This window comes from Neopelma chrysocephalum, unplaced genomic scaffold (assembly GCF_003984885.1).
Source record: "Neopelma chrysocephalum unplaced genomic scaffold, ASM398488v2 Primary Assembly neopelma1_42, whole genome shotgun sequence".
In the NCBI taxonomy this organism is placed as follows: Eukaryota; Metazoa; Chordata; class Aves; order Passeriformes; family Pipridae; genus Neopelma; species Neopelma chrysocephalum.
This window is the reverse complement of record NW_020897700.1, coordinates 14589376-14610673: the sequence shown is the minus strand read 5'-3', so window position 1 is coordinate 14610673 and position 21298 is coordinate 14589376. Positions and strand designations below refer to the sequence as shown.

General features: G+C 38.0%; 1 protein-coding gene across 6 annotated transcripts in view; it reads left to right on the top strand.

The window, feature by feature from the left end:
• Positions 1-4799: 4799 nt before the first annotated feature.
• The window catches only part of PALLD (palladin, cytoskeletal associated protein), a 203301-nt gene continuing 186802 nt past the window's right edge, over positions 4800-21298 (top strand). For 5 of the 6 annotated variants that reach the window (XM_027676755.1, XM_027676758.1, XM_027676756.1 and 2 more), the window contains exons 1-2: positions 4800-4930; positions 11367-12404. In XM_027676755.1, coding sequence (XP_027532556.1) covers positions 11467-12404 — 938 coding nt within the window. In that variant the 5' untranslated portion in view covers positions 4800-4930; positions 11367-11466. Of the gene's footprint in view, positions 4931-6849; positions 6986-11366; positions 12405-21298 lie in introns of those variants that run through there. The other variant, XM_027676753.1, reaches the window with a different exon arrangement.

The following is a 21298-nucleotide window of genomic DNA, read 5'->3' as shown; positions in this document are numbered from 1 at the left end:
CTAGGAAAAGGAAAAAGCTTGATCCTGTCTAAACGGAGATCATGTTTAACAGCTTGTTTAACTTGAAAAATGTTGGATGTCAATTTTTCCAGTCCATCAGTGCCAAAGTATCAGGACTGTACCCACAAAATGCTTAGTCATTGGCTCTGAAGCTGTAACGCCTAAAGAGAGAGATGTACTTTTAATTACAAAATCACTACTCTGTCAAAATTCTAACTTTTGCTTTTGGCAGAACCAGTGGATTTATTTTGGAAGTCCAAGCTCTATAAATTGACTCCAAAATTAAAAAATACAAGCATTCTCGGTGCTGTCATGTAAGTTTTCATTGCCGCTGAAAGGGTCTGCTCTTTTACAAGTTCTGAGGCCTACTTTCTGTCACTCCTGAAAGCATCTATTTTGAAAAACAGTTTGCTACCTCTGAAAGTAAACGGTTCATTTATAATGGAATAGTACATTTATGTTTGAAGGACATAGAGTCTTTAAACATAACCCATGTATTTGTAAATAAGAGGTATGTAGAACATTATATCCTGGACTAAAAAATACATGTTTTTAGTTTTAAGGCATTAAACATATGCTATGGAACAATACACTACTCCCAAACTGTAAACACAGGAGGTTGTATTTTTAGCCGACATTAATCAGTGCTTGGTCTGATCTCTTTCCATTTCACATCAGAAGTAGAGAAAGGAAAAAATCCGTTATATTTTTACATGATACAGCCTATCATAAAACAAAAAGTAAGTTGCTGTTGCTTGCCTGTGTGATATTCACCATGTCTGGAATATTTCTGCCACCAACTTTTTCAGCACCTGTCTGTTGGCCAATCAGAAAAAAGCAAAAGGGCTGAAGTCTCTCCAACTCCATGGAAACTCTTTCCAAAAATACCCCCAAGCTAAGTGTCTCCTTAATAGGAGCTAGTGACTGACAAATCTCTCAGCAGTTCATTCTAAATAGCCAGCTGTGTTTTAACCTTTTTTTTTTAAATTTAGTTCTACTGAGTTAACAGTGGAAGTAATCAGCTGTTCAGTGTTCCTCCTTCAGCATTCATTCCTCTTTCTAGAAGTATGGATGTCACCTTGGACATTTGTGTTTGTTAGCACTGTGACTTCTGGCAGTAATACACAGCTGTCTACCCCTGTCTTGCATCAGACATGTTTTTAGGTGGCTGTCTTTCTACAGGCTACAGGAACACATTTGGCATAATCAAAAGACACTGTGCAGTAGCTGTTAAAAAGGTAAAGTAATGTAAAGCTGTATTGTGATAAAAGCAGAAAGAGAAGTAAATATTTATTTTCCTAGAGATCGGCATCTCCCTGTTTGTTGAGAGAGACACATTCCTTTTTTCAAAGTTAATCCCCTTGTAAAGAAAAGGGCTTTTATATAGTATTGAACTTCAGCACTGTCTGTGCCTGCTCAGATCAAACACATTTCACATGCTAAGAAGAAATATGAGTATATAAACATGTAAAATATGCACTGTAGGCTTGCAGCTAAAATTGATCTAATAGAGATTCTTTTTGTTACGAAAAGTCTAAATCTTAGTACATACAAAATAGAAAGATGGCACATGATGCTATAAAATATTTTTCTCACTACACAACTATGGGTGTTTTATGATTTGCATAAGTACAAGTAGTCTTTATATAAAAGAAAAAAATCAGACCTTTGAAATATATTCTTCACAGAGGTATACAGATAATAGCTGGTGTGAATAGGACTGAAGGACATACTTTAAATTAAGCAGTTCCATACTACACAGGGCATAGAGGGATGAATAACTTTTCATATATGGTACAAGTAGTGATAACAAATGTAATTACTTTACAAAATAAAAGAAATGGTAAAGCCATATGAATATGACTAAAGTACAGAATACAGGACAAAATCAACTTAGAGAAGAGTAACAGTTGAGACACTTCGGTTAAATGAAATTAGAGAAAATTGCAGCTAAGGTCTTGAATAGGGACTTCTTAAATGAAAACTTAATTTTAAAAACTAGATTAAATTCTGCTTTGCACAATTGGGACACTTAAAGTAATTATTTAACACTAATGGTTTGCTTTTCTTTCTTCAAACAGTCTGGTTAAGCTAGAATGTTACTTTCTTGACACAGATTTTCCAGTAGAGTGTTTCAATTATAATTTCTTTCACTTCTTTCCTTAGAAAATTATGTAAGATTACACTGAGCTGATACATTAAAAAGGGTACTTAGATTTCTAAAATTAATCATATAATATGAATTTTTACATGCTAGACTAAACAATCTTAATTATATTGCCATGTGCTAAACTGCCAAATTTTATACTCGCTTTCTCTACCCCTGTGAGTTTGCATTGGTCCTGCCTTCTGTAACTTTCGCTCCTTTCCCCCTTGCTTCTTACTTCAAGATGAAATTGATTTCTTTAGTTTTTGTACTTTAAGAACATCAACTGTAATACAGGCTTGCTTAAATTCCTATTTGTATATTTCCAAATGCTACAATGTGGCCTTTCTACTTAAACTTCAGAAGACTGTCAATTCATAGTTTGTTGACACCTCATTTCTTGTCCTTTAATACTATTACATAAGAGGTCTTAAATATTTTAATGGAATTGGACTGTGAAAAGGTGTTCTGTAGGCCATCCCACAGATGTGAGCTGAGCCTGTGAGAGTTTTTAAGGACTTTCATTACAAAAATATCAGTACCAGTAAATGAGATTGTCTCTGCACATTCTCTGTTCTGAGGAAGAGTTTCAATGAGAAATGTGCCACAGTTCAGGGGCTGATGTACATGCAGAGCCCTACCATAGTTCCATGGCACACTCCACAGCAACACGTCTTCACAGCCGAGCTTGTCCGCTGGGCATCTGCTGTGCCACAGCACCCTCCTGGCCACCACAGCCACACAGGGCTTCAGGCTCCAGCGGTCATTCCCTGCCCTCTCCCTGTAGTGCCTTCCCCCTGACCTGGAAGGGCTGCCAGGCTCCCTTTCCCTCCTGAGGCAGCCGCTCTCGCTGGGCCTGACCAGGACCTTTTCACCTACAGCACCGTTGCCATTTGGCCAGCAGCCAGTGCCCATCTCACTTGTCCAGCTACTGACCCCACTCCGTCGTTCTCCCTCAGTGCCTCAAGTTGGGCCACCAAGCAGGAGTGGGTCTATGAGTGGAAAGTCTCACTAGAAACTAGTGTGTGTAATGGTGACATGACCCTGGAGGGAGTCTGACGAATACCAAGCCTGACAAAAAGCAGGCTCAGACAGACAGATGGCTGCCAGCACCGCCCAGACCAGACCAGGCCACTGCCCACACTGAGGAAACTTGGGTAGGGACATCTGTACTCTGGGCACAGTGTTTATTGACAAGGATCAAACAGCTTTGCTCTATGTTTCTTCACCTTTGTGCTAAATCTTGTGAGAGCACAATGTGCTCCACAGCCCCAGATGTGAGTATGTATGGCCAGACTTCGCGAACGAAGATTTTGGGAAAGGTCTTTTACCTTTCCAGCCTGCGTAATGGATTTTTTAGGTGAGACACAGCCTGCGCTGAACTGAGCCCACCCTTTAATCCTAAAGTTCATCTGCCGGGGCCAAGCAAGCTTGGACAATGGCAGTGAGGTCCTCAGGACGTAGGTTTGTTTAGAGTGACCTTCTCATAGATGGATGGCCTTACAGGGCTAACGACCTCCATCTGCCCGGGGGACCTGGAATCGAACCTGGGTCGCAGCGGTGAGAGTGCTGCATCCTAACCACTATAGGCCACCAGGGGTCCCTAGCCCCAGATGTAAAAGTGTATTAACCACAGTGCACAGGGGTACAAATTCCTACTAAAATTCCTTTGAGATTTTAAGGAATGTTGAGGGCACTCAGCAGTCAAGAAGCTATTTGTCCGTGTGTTCAGTTTTACCACTCTGGCTGGTAAAAATTAAAGATGGCAATTTGAGAGAGAATAGTATTACAAGTGTTCTAGTAGTCTTGAGATAAGGGAATTTACAGGTTTCTCAGTCTGAGGTAGACTTCAGCAAGACCTTAGATACCATGGATCCTGGTCTCAGAAGTCTTTATCTCTTCCCCAGTTTAAGAAATGGTATTAGTTCTTTGCAAGTTGATTATTAGCTTTCCTTCCTGTTTTATGGTTTCCTTTCCTACTCTCCACTGTGGTAATTCTGGAAAGTTGTGGTATTTTCAAGTTTATTAAACTGTTATTACTTGCAGCCCCTCAATCTCTTTGTTGATGATGCATTCTGTAAAAGAAAGGTGGGAGTTATCATTCTTTCAACAGTTTCATTTTAACAACCGCTGTATTTCTTCTAGACCAAGTACTGGTACAACTGCTACCAAAAACTGAAGGTTTATGTGTTTTGCCATTACACTCCTATGAAAATCCTCAGGGAAACTCTTCTAGAAACTTGGAAAAATGGTATTTGAGTACCACTGACACTGCTTGACTATTTCACTCTGACACTTTCATACATACATGACAGGTAGGTACTTCCAAAGCACTGTATAAAAACATAAATTAGCTCTAGCTATGAAAAAAATCTATTTACAATATATTTACAAGCAAAATTAAACACTTTCGCATACCAAGGGAAAACAAAAGACCCCTAAAGCTATGTATGGCATTAAAATACAGCAAGACATTGACCCAGTCTGTTTTAAGCACAAGCGACCAGATTATGTTTTTTTGCTCTTTCAGAGGTGGAAAAAAATGTCTGTAAGTAACTCAAAATAACTGGATGTTTCTGTGGCAACTGGTAAAGGGCGTTTTATCTGTCTCTGATGCTTAAAGTAGAAGCAGTTCTTACTGATTCCTATTTGAAGTTTGCATACTGCTGTTTGACTTCAGGTCTTGGAAAGAAGATTGCCTGTCTCCTTGTATTTTATCCTGCTGCTATCTAGCATAAGAAGTAGAATAACAGGAACCATAACAAAGGTGTTCAGCTTTCTCAGGTAAGTACATGAATTACTAGGATAAGGAGCCATACTTATTATATTTTGGGTTTAGCCTAATTAACAATAAAAATCTTTTGCATTGTGTAACATCTTCATCAGATGGAGTAGAAAACTTCTACAACCAGAATAGCTTTATGGTTCATGACATGAGATTTTGAATGACTCAGAATGACTAGTATTAGAAACTATTATTAATATTTCAGGAGAATAGTCTAGCTGTGCTCCATCAAATCTATCGGTAGTGAAAATGGAGTGGGTATATTAGCCATAATATTCCTTATCCTGTTTGATGTTATTATTAATTTAAAATTTTACATGCAATTGGTAAAATATTACATAATTGCATATTATTGCACATTTATCTTTCAAAATGTGTAATTGTTCCAAAGTTTTAGTCCCTTTGGTATTTATTTGTAGTGATTTACTGCCTTTACCACTTCTGTAAAGGAGAATACAGTTTATTTTTGCAATAAAAATTGAAAGTCTTGTTCAAAAATTAAGTTTCCAAAAGATTCAGTACAGGTCAATGGATATAGGCATTCCCCAAATCTTAATAAAATTATGTTAGGAAAATTTGTTCACTACTTAATAGAGCTGTATAAAACCTTGCCCTAATAAGTTTTCAAGTTACAAAGAATATTTCATTAGCGCTTGAAGCCAATAGGAAAAGACTGAACAAGGTCTTTCAATTTCTGGGCAAGTGTTTCTATCATGCTGTACAAAAAGTAATGGGCATACCTGATTTACACAAAACAACAGTGTAATGGTATCCATAAAAGATAAATCGCTTTGAATTTCTTTAAAAATGATCTCTACAGGTGTCTATAGGCAGATATATTTTCTTCCCAGAAGTGACAATTTAAACATATAATTCCAAGAACCAGGATGTCATCTACCCACTCCCTGTAGAAAATGCTGAGGATAGCCCAAGGCAGCTTGTTACCGTTTATATGCAGGCTATTTTTGACTCCCATTCCAAGGTGGCTAAGTCTTATGCATTTTGTAGAAACACTGGGTGCCTGACAAAGGACCCTTATTTACTCTGTGGGGTGACGGTTTGAAAATGAGGTTTACAATGATTAACTCTTAGATAAACAGATAAACTTTAGTGTTTATTTATCTGTTTATTTTGTTTTCAGTTTTTAGACTGAAATATTCAGAATGACGATTCTGATCTTATTTGACACACTAAAATCACTGTAAAATGATCTGAAATAAAATCCTTTTAGGTAATTTTTTTACAACACAGTAATATAGAGACCAAAAATGCATTTTCATTGTTTCAAGATTAATAAATGTGTCAGAGTTGTGGGGCCTTTTCAAAGAATCCATGTTTTCCAGGGATTTTGTGTTTCATTTCTGAGGGAGATACTTCTTTTCTGATGATAGAATTTCACATTTGAGATGTGAAAATTCGGTAGGTTAATTTATTTATACAGAGTAGTACATGGTTACAGATTAATAACTATCAATCATCACAAAAAGATGTACTATTTCTACTGATAACTCTAAAAATGTCAAGGGTCTTTTCAACCTAAATGATTCTATGATTCTATTTTTTCTTTCCTAGAAGATTTTAAGGTACACAAGAAAGCTATTGATTTTAAACTATTTTTAGTAGAAAAAGACAATTATTTTATTTATTGTCATGAAAATAGCTAATTTTTTTATTAATTAAAAATTAAAAACCTGTTAGGATAAAATTATACAGAAAGAAAATGGCTAAGTTCTCTGAATTTATGAGTAGTAAGTGCACAGATCTTTGTGCCACTTCCAGGCTTAACATTGCTTCTGCTGGAATTCCAGATAGCGGCAGTCTGCTGAAACATGAGTTCAGTTACCAAATATAGATGAGTGGGGTACGAAATACATAGTCACAGAGGACAGATGTAATGCACAGGCCACAGTCTTCTCGATGCTTACTGAGGACCAAGCAATCTTTAGTGAATAGCTGGAGGAACTTTAAGCCTACTTAGATAACAAAGGAGAAAAACAACTTTACCTGCTATTAAATATACCTAAGACTCTGCACATTGGCCTGGTCATTGTAAGGTCTGTTTTATATTTTCTGCTAAATGTAATTATTGTACTTCGGGGAGTAATTTTACAGGATTTCAAAATTCAGAGAAAAAATATGTGCCTTTTTTTTTGTTTTAAAAAGTGTTACTAAATACATCTCTTCCTTCATTTGATTCTTTTGAACAGATAGACTTTGGGTCATATTAATTAATAATTTCTTATGGGACAGGTTCTACAAATTCAGGATTCTTATACTTTTCTTGAAATGAGTTCTTTGATTTTCTATGTTTTTCCATATTTTATTATACATCCCTTCAAAACCTTGATTTGATTAATTATTCAGTTTTTTCCTGAAAATTGTAATTCAGCACATTTTGAATTTACTATTTATGATACTATTCCTTAGAGCATCTATATTGGTTTTTGAATAAATATTTAAACTGCATGATATAAAAATGTATTTTTGCTTTGGAGTAGTTTTTAAATATATACAAATAGGGCTCTATAAAAAGTCTGTATGTAAAAATGTAGGAAGTACAGGTAAACACTGATCTGCATGCAACATTTTATTTTATGTTTGTGTCTTTAAATGATATAGTATATGGCTTTTCAGGTTACCTAAGGAGTAATGATGATTAAAACTGTTATAAATACATAGTAGTCTAACTCAGAGAAGCTAGAAATAGCATTTGAAATTTCTAATTATGATCTTATATGCTACTTGATAGGGTTAGCGATACTTCACCTCCAGTTCACTGTGCTTACAAGTTGCACTAAAAGAATAGTGGTTTCATGTATTACAGTGTGGCTAAAAAATGTCTTTATACTGGAAGCTTCCATTCAGCTGTCTAAAGCTAGATATATTAAAACATTTTTAGGCACCAGACCTTTCTCCCTAAGAAGGCTGATCAGCATTAGAAATTGCCTATAACCAGCGCAAGTTTAAATTCATTGACTTTATCTAAATATCTGGGTGCAGACTGATTTACCTAAATTAGACAGTGGGCTTTGAAAATTATAACATATGTAGCCATTATATTTTTCTAATTATAAAATTGAGTATTAGGAAGAGATATGTTAATTTATAATACATTATTTTAATCATTGTGTTGTGTGGCTAACAATAAGTAAAATTGTCCTCCTACCCATAGCCCAGTGAAACAGCAGAGCAGCTTGGTGTTGGAAGTCGAAGAAGTTTATCTGAGTATGTAATGTGTCACTTTGGGATGTGAACAAGCTAGGATCTGGTATGTATGAGATTTAAATAAAGATATAATTTGAAGCACAGATATTTACAAGTTGTCCAAATAGTAAACTACCACCTTTGTTAATTTGAATGAACAAAGTTTTGTTCAAGTTTTAAAAAACAACTAAGATTGAGGAGACAGAAACTCTCCATGTTTAACCCTTGGTTCCCTGGCATTCATCCAGTTTATGCCTTAACAGCTGAGCCTCTTGATCAACTGTTTGCTGCGCTTCTCAGATTCATTTTTTAAAGCTGCTATGTGGTAGTCAGTTATACTGTATATACTTTTTTAGATTTTGTTGACAAGAGATTGGTATGGTTGCTAAATTTGTGGGTCTGTAAACACAGATAAAAGGAAAGAAAGATGCAATCCCACAAATAATAAGCTTATCACTGTATTCTATAAAAACATATATCAAATCCTAAAATGCTTTCGTTTTCTTATACTTCTCTTTTATGTGTTAGGCTGTAATCTGTTGGCAAGACAAACAGGCATATCAAGAGATGCATGTGCCAGGCCAAGAATTCCAATAATCTATCAGTCAGTTAATGACTACATGCCGGGTAAGCCCTGGTGAAGTGACTAAAGGTAATTGGAGCTTGCACAAGCTGATGTAAAATACATCCGAGTGCATCGCATGACTGTCAAGCCACCTATCAGTGGAGAAATATTTTGGACAATTAAGAGAAAATATGCTTTTTAGAAAAATCTTATGCAAAATTGACCTCAAAGAAATTATCATAAAAATAAGAAAATTTTCAAGGGTTGTTAAAACCACTGATGTTAAACTTAATCAAATGCTTTGCAGAAACAACGATTACATTTAAGATCAGATCAGCCACAACCTAGTGACCAGCTAGACAATCAAATTTCTACAAGGAGATTTTCAGGCAGAGCCTTCCCTTGGGAAAAGAATGGTTTTCCTGATGATTTTTTTCTTGCTGACTTTAAAGAGGCAGAGAATGTCCATCCTAATTCTGAAATCATGTTGGGAAACTGCAGATGTATAGATGTTTCTATAGTTTCTGAAACTGGCACAAAATATACATTATACATTTACATTGTGCAGGATGATATATGGGTTGTGAAATCTATTTCTTCAGTATTTTACTTTTAGCATAAGGTATCTTGGTATTCCATTTATCAGAGTTGAGGAAAGTGCTACTAAATTGGTAACAAGTTAAAAACATTAGCACAACAAGTAAAATATTAAACACATTATCAACATTAATCAGAAAGGATTACTTGGAATTTCTAATCCAAATATCCTTGTGTAGATTCTCATAATGGTTTCAACTAGAACACTTTTTCTCTCAGAATTTGAGGGTTTAGTGTCAGTCAGGCAGTGCTATGGAAAAGAGAAAAGTAAATATATTCCCCAAATTTTCATAAGGCTAAAACCAGAAAAAAAAATGAAGTGTAATAGCATTGATGTGAAATAACAACATTATAACAACAATTGGCGAATGTCACGCCAATTCACAAACAGGGCTAGAAGGAAGACCCGGGAAACTACAGGCCTGTCAGCCTGACCTCAGTGCCTGGCAAGGTTATGGAGTAGATCATCCTAAGTGCAATCACACAACACCTACAGGATGGACAATGGATCAGACCCAGCCAGCACAGGTTTAGGAAGGGCAGGTCCTGTCTGACCAACCTGATCTCCTTTTATGATCAGGTGACCCGCCTGGTGGATGAGGGGAAGGCTGCAGATGTGTCTATCTGGACTTCAGCAAAGCCTTTGACACCATCTCCCACAGCATACTCTTGGAAAAGCTGGCAGCCCATGGCTTGGACAGAGGCACTCTGTGCTGGGTTAGGAGCTGGCTGATGGCCGGGCCCAGAGAGTGGTGGTGAACGGTGCTGCATCCAGTTGGCGGCCGGTCACTAGTGTTGTCCCCCAGGGATCAATGTTGGGCCCAGTTCTGTTTAATGTCTTTATTGATGATCTAGATGAGGGGATCAAGTCCACCATCAGCAAATTTGCAGATGACACCAAGTTGGGGGGGAATGTTGATCTGCTGGAAGGCAGGAGGGCTCTTCAGAGGGACCTGGACAAGCTGGAGAGATGGTCTGATTCCAGTGGGATGAGGTTCAACAAGGCCAAGTGCCGGGTCCTGCACTTCGGCCACAACAACCCCATGCGGCGCTACAGGCTGGGGACAGAGTACCTGGAGAGCAGCCAGGCAGAAAAGGACCTGGGAGTTTGGAATGACAGGAAGCTGAACATGAGCCAGCAGTGTGCCCAGGTGGCCAAGAAGGCCAATGGCATCCTGGCCTGGATCAGGAACAGTGTGTCCAGCAGGACCAGGGAAGTGAGTCTTCCTCCGTACTCAGCAGTGGTGAGGCCACACCTTGAGTAGTGTGTCCAGTTCTGGGCCCCTCAGTTCAGGAAGGACGTTGAGGTGCTGGAGCAGGTCCAGAGAAGAGCAACAAGGCTGGTGAAGGAACTCAAGCAAAAGTCCTATGAGGAGAGGCTGAAGGAGCTGGGGTTGTTTAGCCTGGAGAAGAGAAGGCTCAGGGGAGACCTCATCACTCTGTACAGCTACCTGAAAAGAGGTTGTAGCCAGGTGTGGGTTGGTCTGTTGTCCCAGGCAACCAGCTGTAGGACAAGAGGGCACAGTCTTTAACTGTGCCAGGGGAGGTTTAGGTTAGATATTAGGAAGAAATTTTTTACCGAGAAAGTGATCAGACATTGGAATTGTCTGCCCAGGGAGGTGGTGGATTCACCACCCCTGGTCGTTTTTAAGATGCGACTGTATGTGGCACTTAGTGCCATGGTCTAGTAACCACAGCAGTGTTGGATCAAGGGTTGGACTTGATGATCTCAGAGGTCTTTTCCAACCCACTTGATTCTATGATTCTATTCTATGATTCTACATACATATTGGTCCAGTGGAATTGAGCTTGTGATAGGCAATGCGCAGACAAAGGATGTCTTCATACTTCTGAGGGAAGATGTATGAGAAAAATGACTCATTTCCACCTAGACAACTTGCAGCCTCAATCCATTCTAACAGAAACCAAGGTTTATGATAAGTATTTCATGCACCATTGGGTTCTGCTCATCTCTCAGTTTTGTGTCTGTCTTATGGGAGCAAGGATATAACTGGGCTTTTTTTAATTGAGAAGTTTTTTCATTAAGGAACTGTACTTGTGTCTTCCAGGATGCAAGACAGAAGCTGTGGCCAGGCCTTGCCTCTTTCTTAAGTGCTGAAGGAGGCTTACTGTGCAGAGAGAGGCACCAATAAGGAATATCCTGAAAATATGTCAGAAGCTTCATCTTATCATGACTTTTTCTATGATTCCCTGTCAGACATACAGAATGGTGAATTTTCAAATGAACTTTCTGCCTTCCTTACGCAGGAGGAGATATGTAAGAGCCTTGACATAGCACGAGAAGCCATTGCCAGTTCCATGAAAGAGGATCAGAATGCAGCACCAGACTTTACTCATTATCTCAACACTTCTCTTTCCAGCCCTTCAGAAATACCTTCTTTCAGGGACAGCAAACTACACGAGCAAGATGCTTTACAGAGGCCTCAAGCAAGCAGTCTGACTTCATCTGCCGCAAGTCACATTCTCCCAAGGAATCAAAAAGAGCAATCCACCATACCTCAGACAACAGATAATTTTGTCACAGTTTCTAGGAGGCAAACACCTTTTCTGACTGCTAGTCCCAGCTTCATTAGAAGACTGAAACATTCAGAGAAAGATGGTGCATGTATGCCTAAGACAAGCCCAAAGTCTGAATCAACATCCCAGGAAGAAGTTCCTTTCAGGAACAAGATGTGTGACAAAGCTGCCACATTTATAGAAGAATTGTCATCTATATTTAGACAGGCAGCACAGACAAGAGGCCGAAGTCCTGATGGGGACTCTTCATCTCCAGACAGTGGATACCTGTCTCCTAACAAGAAACAACCGGCTTTAAGTACCTTGGTGAACCATGAGTTTGACAAACCACATGAAGAGGTTGACCCCGAGGCAAAATTACGTGGAGTTCATCTGAATGGAGAACACTTTTCTGAAAGGGGCAGCATCACTCAGAGCAAAATGACCCTTTGCCGTCCCTTCATCAACATGGAAGAGAATGAATTTTCACCACCTCAATTCACTCAGAAGCTCCGGAGCCAGGAAGTTGCTGAAGGAAACAAAGTATTGCTGGAGTGTAGAGTTGCTGGCAACCCAGTCCCTGATGTCAGGTAAGTGCTAAGTCACCAGATATCACCACCTGATTGTGGAAGATACCTAAGATCAGGTATCACAGTGAACCTGCTTAGAGGTAGTCATGCAAGAACAGTCAATCATGCAGTTTTACAAAGCACATGAATAACAGATTCTGATGGCTTTTCTTCTCTGGAGTGTTTCATTGTTATCTGCTTGAGAAATTAATTTCTGCTTGATTCAAGAGCCACATGGCAAAATTAGAAAAAGAATTGGCTCTAGCAGTATTCTGTGTGATTGTTACCTCATTAATCTAGGTAAAAGAATTCACAACTTGCCTCTGAAGAGCATATCTCAGGCAGCTGATACACTTTTTACTGCCAATTAATTAGAATGTCTCCAAGACCCATAGCAATGGGATTTGGGGTCTATACTATAATCTAAAATTTTCTAAATCTAGCCAAGTATCCTATTGTGTAAGACATTTCCAAGACATTAAGATGATCTGCTATTCAAAACCTCTTCTGATACTTTATTGTGAAATTTATGTGCATTTGCTTTTGTTCAATGACAAAAGCTACAACTAACTGCTGCGTAGGTTTGTCTGTTTTATTTGTTTTGTTTGTATTATGAATAACTCACAATGCTTTCCACTGTATTCCTTTCCTTCTAAAATTAAGCACTGCAGAGGCAGTGTTTGGCACCTCACAGGTCTGAGCCTTAATGCTAGTATTACGGCTTAGCACACACAGAGGCACATTATACCTCTAATTTATATAATACCTCACAAGCTATTTTGATTTAAAGTAATACTTAATATTTTCTAAGGAAAATTTTGTCCAAAAATTCATATTTGGACAGGACAGAATTTGTAGTTCTACATTCAGAACTTGCTGTAAGGTTCATTAGCTACATCTGAAGACAACATAACTCTTTAAAAGTTCTCAACATTTCCTTAAAAGAATGTAGGAAGCACTTTCTTGTAACACTTGTGCGCTTTTTTCCGTATCTTTTGCTGTGAAGTCAACAAGATTAAAAAAGAACAGCTTTGAAATGTCATGTCATAGCTATATGTGCTTATATATGCTTTCATTTCAAGGTGAAAGCTACTTTGCAGAAAATATCTCCAGAGGCTCTTGTTTGTGATTGTTGAAGACAACAGCATTGCCTTTATCCTTATCTGAGTCTTCAGTGTATTCAAGAGAAGCTGAATATTGAGACACTGAAATTTTTACAGGGTCGAAAGATCATTTATAGAGGCATCAAGTCTATTCAATTGTTCTTGTATAAAAGTGGAAAAAGTTGTACCTCAGCACTTGAGTACATTGGTTATGTACTCAAGCTTATGTAGATTGTCCTACAAAATTAAGCCAACTGATCTTCTAAACCAAGACAAGCTGTAGATATAAGTATGCTAAACCAGGGACTTACACCATGAACCTTACCAACAGGTCAGAAAGTTTATTTTTTAGTTTGTTTTTTAATATCTGCTGGGGAAAAGAAAAGGACAAGAATCACAGTCGTGGGTGCAAAAGAATTCCAGTTGTTTGTTCTTCTTCAGACTTTCATGAAGCAGAAAAGGGGAATTGTGGAAGTCACACAATTATGACAGACAGACTCCTCCGTCTCTCTCTCTGTTTCTTCTCTTAGAGTCTTCCTTCCTTCACACCAAGACGTTGCAGCCACCAGTGTAACTGATTTGGACATTAGGGCAGCAAAAGCTCTTAACTTCTAGTATTTCTTTTGTGCTTGTTGTTATGGGGTTAGGCAATATCTATCCTTTGATCTGCAACCTTTATTGGATGCAGAGGGAAACACAGTGACAAAGGATGAGGAAAAGGCTGATGTACGTAATAGCATCTTTGCCTCAGTCTTTCACAGCAACATCATTTTTTCTCTGGGTACTCAGCTCCCTAAACTGGAAGACGGGGACAGGGAGCAAAATGAAACATGAGGAGGACACGGTCAGCAATCTGCTGTGCCACCTAGACACGTGCGAGTCTGTAGGGGTCGTTGAGCAGGTGCACGCTTCACTGGGTAAAAACGGGCTGGATGGCTGGGCGCAGAGAGTGGTGGGGAATGGAGTTACATCTTTCTTGCAGCTGGTCACAAGAAATGCTCCCCAGGGCTCAGTACTGGGACCAGTCCTGTTGAACACCTTTGTCAATGATCTGGACCAAGGGATCATATGCAACCTCAGCAAGTTGGCAAACAACATCAAGTTGGGTGGGAGTGTTGATCAACTTGTGGGTAGGAAATCTCTAAAAAGGGATCCGGACAGGCTGGATCAATGGCCTCAGGCCAATTGTATGAGGTTTAATAAGACCAAATGTTGGGTCCTGCTCTTGGGTCACAACAACCCCCTGCAGTGCTACAGGCTTGGGGCAGAGCGGCTGGAAAGCTGCTGGCAGAAAATGACCTGTGAGTGCTGGTTGACAGCTGCTGAACATGAGCCAGCAGTGTGCCCAGGTGGCCTAGAAGGCCAGTGGTATGCTGGATTGTATCAGAAATAGTGTGGCCAGCAGGACCAGGATCAGTAGTGATCGTCCCCCTGTACTCAGCACTGGTGAGGCCACACCTTGAATTCTGTGTTCAGTTTTGGGCCCCTCACTACTGGAAAGACAATGAGATGCTGGACTGTGTCTAGAGAAGGGCAACGAAGCTGGCGAAAGGATTAGAGAACAAATCTTATGAGGAGTGGCTGAGGGAGCTGGTGTTGTTTAGCCTGGAGAAAAGGAGGCTCAGGGAGCACCTTATTTCTCTCTACAACTACCGGAAAGGATGTTTTAGTGAGGTGGGTGTTAGTCTCTTCTTCCAGGTAACAAATGAGAAGATGAGAGGAAATGGCCTCAAGATCATCAGGGACTGGATTTAGATTTGATATTAGGAAACATTTCTTCACTGAAATAGTAATCAGGCATTGCAACAGGTTTCCCAGGCAAGTGGTGGAATCACTGTTCCTGGAGGTGTTCAGAAGGCATGTGGATGTGGCACTTGGGGATATGGTTTAGTGGTAAACAGAGTGGTGCTGGGTTAATGGTTGGACTCGCTGGTATTAGAGGTCTTTTCCAAGCTTACCAACTCTGACATACTGTTACTGATACTTTTGAGTTGTAAAATAGAGTACTAGGAACAGCCAGAGGGACCACTCTTAAGGAAAAAAGAGTAATTACTATTAATTAATACTAAAGAACTTTTCACCTTACCCATCTGTAGATTAGATATTTAACATAAGTCACCCTAAACTCCATCAGCACTCACTAGAGAAAAGCACATATACCAAAAGTCACTTAGCTGTTTGTTACATTGATAAGAAGTTTTGGTCTTCAGACTAAAACTTCATTATTAGTTTCTTATAAAAGGTGAGGTGAATCCCACCCATTCCCCCACCTGTATGCCAATAGATGGCACAGGGAGAAAGGACTGCTCTGCCAACTCACATACACAGATAATGTAACTAGAAAGAAAAAAACCTAAACAGTCTTTCTTACAGATGAGAGTTTACCATGATACATATTGCCTCAAAGAACTTAGTTTTCCTAGTATTTAAACATTTTAAATATCCATACTTCCACAACTTGAACAGCAATCTTTCTTATAAAGTTTCTTACTAAGAAAGCAAAAGATATAAAGGTTTTTTCATAGGGTACTACTCATCAAGTAACTAATAAGACTATTAAGGTACTGAGAATCAGTCTGTTGACAATACTACTTTACAAGAATGAAACACTCTGTTGGCTTGAATGTTTTTGCCACCATGAGTCTATTATGCCTGAATATATATTTCAGACCTATTGAGTTACAAAATGCATTTTTTAGGGTTAAAATGATCCTAGAATAGGCAACAATAAGCATGGAGGAACTCTAAACCCAGAAAGAATTACTAAATATACACTAAATAGAACCTAGGGTCAACAGGAATTTACTTTCATAACATAGCAAAAAACCCTCATTGGTGCTATCAGGCTCATGTACTCTGTGTTTCCTGGCATTGGTACAAGTAAAGTTCTGTTCAGAATGGATTAGAAGTTGTGTATTTGATTTATGAAATACAGCATAGACAGTTAAGGTGAGTTTGACAGCATCAGTGAGGTTTCAGTGTTTAAATAGCAAAGATGTGCTGTTGTAATGCTTCGGTATCTTATTGCTCTTATTTTATCTGGTAGAACATCACCCTTCACTTCAGTGATATGACTCCAGAAATGTACCTAAATACCAACTGAACTAGGAAACTGTGTACAAGCTATGGAGCTTTTTTTGCTTAGGTCTTTTACATCATTGTTATATTCATTTCTGAGACTGCTATGTTTACAAGAAATCTCAGATTTTTCATGTAAACTCTGCTTTTCTGAATCGTAATTCTTGCAGAATCATAAAATAAGAATGCAAATCTTAATCACTGAGCAAAGTGAATAATGAGAAACATTGCTGACAAAATAGTAGATTATTTTAAAATCAAGTATATTTTTAAGTAATCACATCAGTATAAATTAATTTGTAACTTTTATCTCATTTCCCTTTTGAAACCCATAACTGCTATGTCTGCGGATACAGTGCTATGGCTGTGGATACAACCACTGCTGAATTTCAGCAAATAGTCTTCGTGCCAACTTCTCAGTCTCTTGCAAAGCTCCCTGACAATTTTTAATACACTTTCACGGTCCACCCTTGAACTGGTTTTACTTAACAATTATTCTCTATCTGGCAACTCAAAGAAGACATATTAGTGAATAATAAAAAATTATTTTCCCAAAGTTTCCACTGAAAACAAATTTACCCTTTAGTCTCCATGTCATTTTGGATCTTCAAGAGAGGAAAAATATGTAGTCTGTACCTCAAAAACTACTCATTGTGGAAGTCGATGCAAACCTGCCACTTGTCCTGTCTGTAGTGACGCTGCCTTGGCTCAAGAGGTCACTCGCACACAGCACGGGCGGCGATTCCTCTGCGGGCCGGGCCGTGCGGGGCGGGCACAGAGCCCTGCGGTGAGCGCTGCTGTGGGGCCAAGGGGGCAAAAACTAAGGCTCGTTCAGTGCTTAAGAGACGGCAAGCACTTGAGCGCTGTTTGGGTGAGACTCCAAAGTCTTTGAATCTTGGGGAAAGGAGGGGGTTCTTTCCTTTAAAAGATAAGAAACCACGCAGAAAAATCTGTAGTGGATTTTATGTATGATAACGCTACTAGGAACTTCTGAACAGTTTCACAGTATCACCTGGGCACATCACTTTCCTTCTTTCTGGAGCTGAAAGGGAGTTTTGTGGCGTATCCTAAATATATCCAGTAAAAAGTTAATGTGATGCAGTGGAAAAAGGCAAGCCTGTTTAAAGCCACTGACATATTGCAGAGCAAGTGAAGAAAGCCTTCTGTTTGTGCCGCTTTGAGAAACGTTTTCTGTAAATGGGAGTTTTATGTGGTTAAAAGCAAAACACCAATGATACAATACTAGTAGGCCATTGTCTTGTATTTTGATAATGAAAATAATCCAGTTTTCTAAAGGACTTTACTTAGACAACTGTTTCTTTAGGCTGGATTTCTGGTTTGTAATACCTGTGGGAAAAAAATCTTTGGAGTGTATTTGGAATATTTACTTTTTTCTGAAGAAACTGGCCATAGGAAAAATATGTAAAAGATATTAAACTTTTTGTAAAGGTTTCTGAATAGGTAGAAAGTAGAAATGGATATTATTTTTATTGCCAAAAGAAGGGCTATAGAACAAGCTGAACAGCTACCTGGTCTGTGAGGTGCAAGAGTGAGCCATTTGGCACTTGCAAAACTTGCTGAACAGGACATGAAGAAAAGAGCATGAGCTAGGGCTGCCATAGCCTGTACATTTGCATATAGCAATAAAATCTGCAGAAACCAGGCTTCAGTTGTTCTGATTTTTCCCAGAAAAGACAGTTTCAATAACATAGCTACTGCAAATACTATTTTTGGAATTCTGTGTGGTAAGTGTGATAAAAGTAGAGAGCAACTGGGATTTTTTTTTCTCAGCTGGGAAGAAAATAACCAGAAGTCATAAAGTCATGGTGAAATAACGGTAGTTTAATGGTGACAAGAAAAGCACTAAGTTGTTATTTTGCCCAGCATTCAAAAAGTTGTTCAGCCCTATAATAAGCGCAGCTCATATTTAGGCAGCATCAAACACTGGTGGCCATGAGATCATCCAGTTGGTCTACACCAGAACAAAAGACCTTCAAAAGAAACTGCTTAGGCATTTCTGACCTTTTAGCATGTTACTGTTTTTGTATGCCTCACATTTTATCCTGGATCCAAATAATCTTTAATAACCGTCTTTCTTCCCTTTTCATAGCTTTTTTTGGAGCTAAACTTTACAAAGTCCTCAGCCTATACGAGATTGAGCTAGAATCCTCCCTTATGCTGATACCCTTCTTATGAAGCTAAAGATAACAAAGTTGCAGAACCTTATTATAAACAAAGAAGTAGTGTAAGGGCAAAGTGTCTATTTGAAGGTTATTTGACTAGGAAAGCCTCTTAAATGTAAAGTTCCTTGGATGTTCATAGCTGTACACAGCAGAAAGTAAAACAGTAAGTGTTATGGTTTGAATGACTAAGCTTGACCAAAGTAGTTTTATACTACATGTGGAAAATAAGTAAACTTTGATAGAAGAACTTACAATTAGAATCCTAGGATTTAAATCCAAAAGAAAATAATTAGTTAAATTTCAAGAACCACTACATTTTTTCAGAATTCAGTGTCTAACTTACTAGTTCTACTAGCAGAAAATTGGGTATCTTACAATGAGCATTTTGTCACTGATCAGAACAATTTTTACATTTCTGAGCAGCCCGGATTACAATGTAAGACCTAGAAAAGTATTGAGTGGTTTGAAAAGTTCTAGGATATCTGTCTTCTAAAGGTCTAAAACATATAAAATATAAGTTGAAACAGAAATATTCTATGTTACCCTCAAAAGCATTCTATCAGTAACTATTCTTCAAAGTACATCAGCAGTACAGAACTTAAAATACCTACATTAGCATAGAGCTAGCTAAAGCAAATCCAGCTGGGAATGACTTAGACCTCTTCAGCATTTGCCTCACCACCTGAATATTTAATTGCTTCTGAGGTCTGCCCTAAGCTGTAAGCCATGATTAAAGTATTTACAGATATCCACCCAGATTCTGTAGCACAAGAGGTATTGAAATGTTTTGTGCAAAATACATTCTCTTCCTTCATCAACAGCAAATTGACACAAAAAAAACCCAAAACAAAATTAAAAATAAGGCACTTTCCACATACTACATGGCAAGAACAGGGCTTCTTTGCTTTAAGGAATCTATTTGCTCCCATTAAAACACTTTTCTTCTCATAAGTGTTGTTTATCTAGATTTCACTGTAACAAATACCCAAAATCCCCACCTACAAACATGTAATCCAGAACTATTCTTAGAAAATCTAGAAACAAATGCAAACTACAGTACTTGAACTTATAACAAAACCAGATTACCTTGACTTCTACAACTTCAAAAAACTTAGCCGGTTTTACAATCTTTAAAGGCTTTGAAGTCTAAAAATAAGCAATAAATTATGTCACCACCATAGTCTCCCAACAAGGCACAATTGCAAAGAAAATTGAACATCAGATTAAGTAATGTTTAACACAAATCTACACAGCTGAGTAAAACTCCAGGTGTACAGAACAACAGTGACTGAACTACCTAAACAGCAGCTGGTAGATTTTTGTGTCTTGGGAATGGAAGAAGTGTCATAGATGTAGTTTCTGCTTCTTTACCAGGCATAATTTGAGGTAGGAAAAATCTTTGGTTTAGAGATAACATTTAGTTTTGTTTCTTAAAGTCTTTTATGGAGTAAATTTTGTAGTTGTAGTGAAACACCAGTCTCTTGGTGGGAGATAGAGATGTTCTGCTAGTCCTATAGTGGCAAGGCTTTAATAATACTTATTTTTATCAAATATGAGTATTTATTTATGTATGTGTGGTAATGGAACATATTTGACAATTCTAGGTGTCCTTAGTTCAAAAAAACCTGATCTCAAGTGTGTTCCTTGCTTTCTTGTATAAACTCTTAGTTTATACAAATCATCTTCATTTATAGTTATCTCCAAAATTGTTGTGTTACTTTTCTATTTGTAAAGTTTTAACTATTGAAGTTAGAGCTTAGGACCAGGTGGTGCAGATCCTGCTTTTCAAATGTTTTCATAAGCTTATATTCATATTTATGTTATTCAAGATGGAAACTTTAGTGAAGCTATTTTATGATGAAGTTGTTTAAAGTATTTGTTAATTCCATTCTTGCTTGCTTGCCTAAGAATAAGGAAGACCCCAAGACCAAAATTTGCTTCCAAACAATGAGATACTTTATCTTAAGAACAAACTTTACTAGACTATAAGCATTATGATAGCTACAGAGATTGCAGAAATTATTCATAAAAGTTAAAAAAGATTAGTATGTTCTCTGTGTGGCAGGAGAGGGCTCTTGTGACTTGAAAATCATTAACAGCCACAGGTATTATCCTTATACAGTAAAAATCAAATCTTGTATTGAGTTTTGAGGTGATTCTTGATTACAAAATGCAATATTTTACAGTAAGAATTGATCTAAAATACTTCAACAACTTATACAATAGTCTATGTTCCATTATTTCAGTGTTATTATGATTGTTTATTAATGTTTAGAACAGTAAAACAGGAAATAATGGGTTTTTTTCTTGTTATGTAACCTGTGTTTTCAGAATATCTTCTGTTTATTTCCTAAGGGTGTTGATTTATGGAGTTAGTTGTTACATTGCTCACAAATATAAACCTTTTTCTTATATTCTCCCCATAGTCTGACTGGTTTTCTTTATTGAAATATTTTCCCAATAAACATATTTTTATACAGAAATCTGCAGTAGTCCTCTACTAATCTTTTTAGAGTAGAGTCCCACTGATCTGTCTTCTTACGAGTCTTCT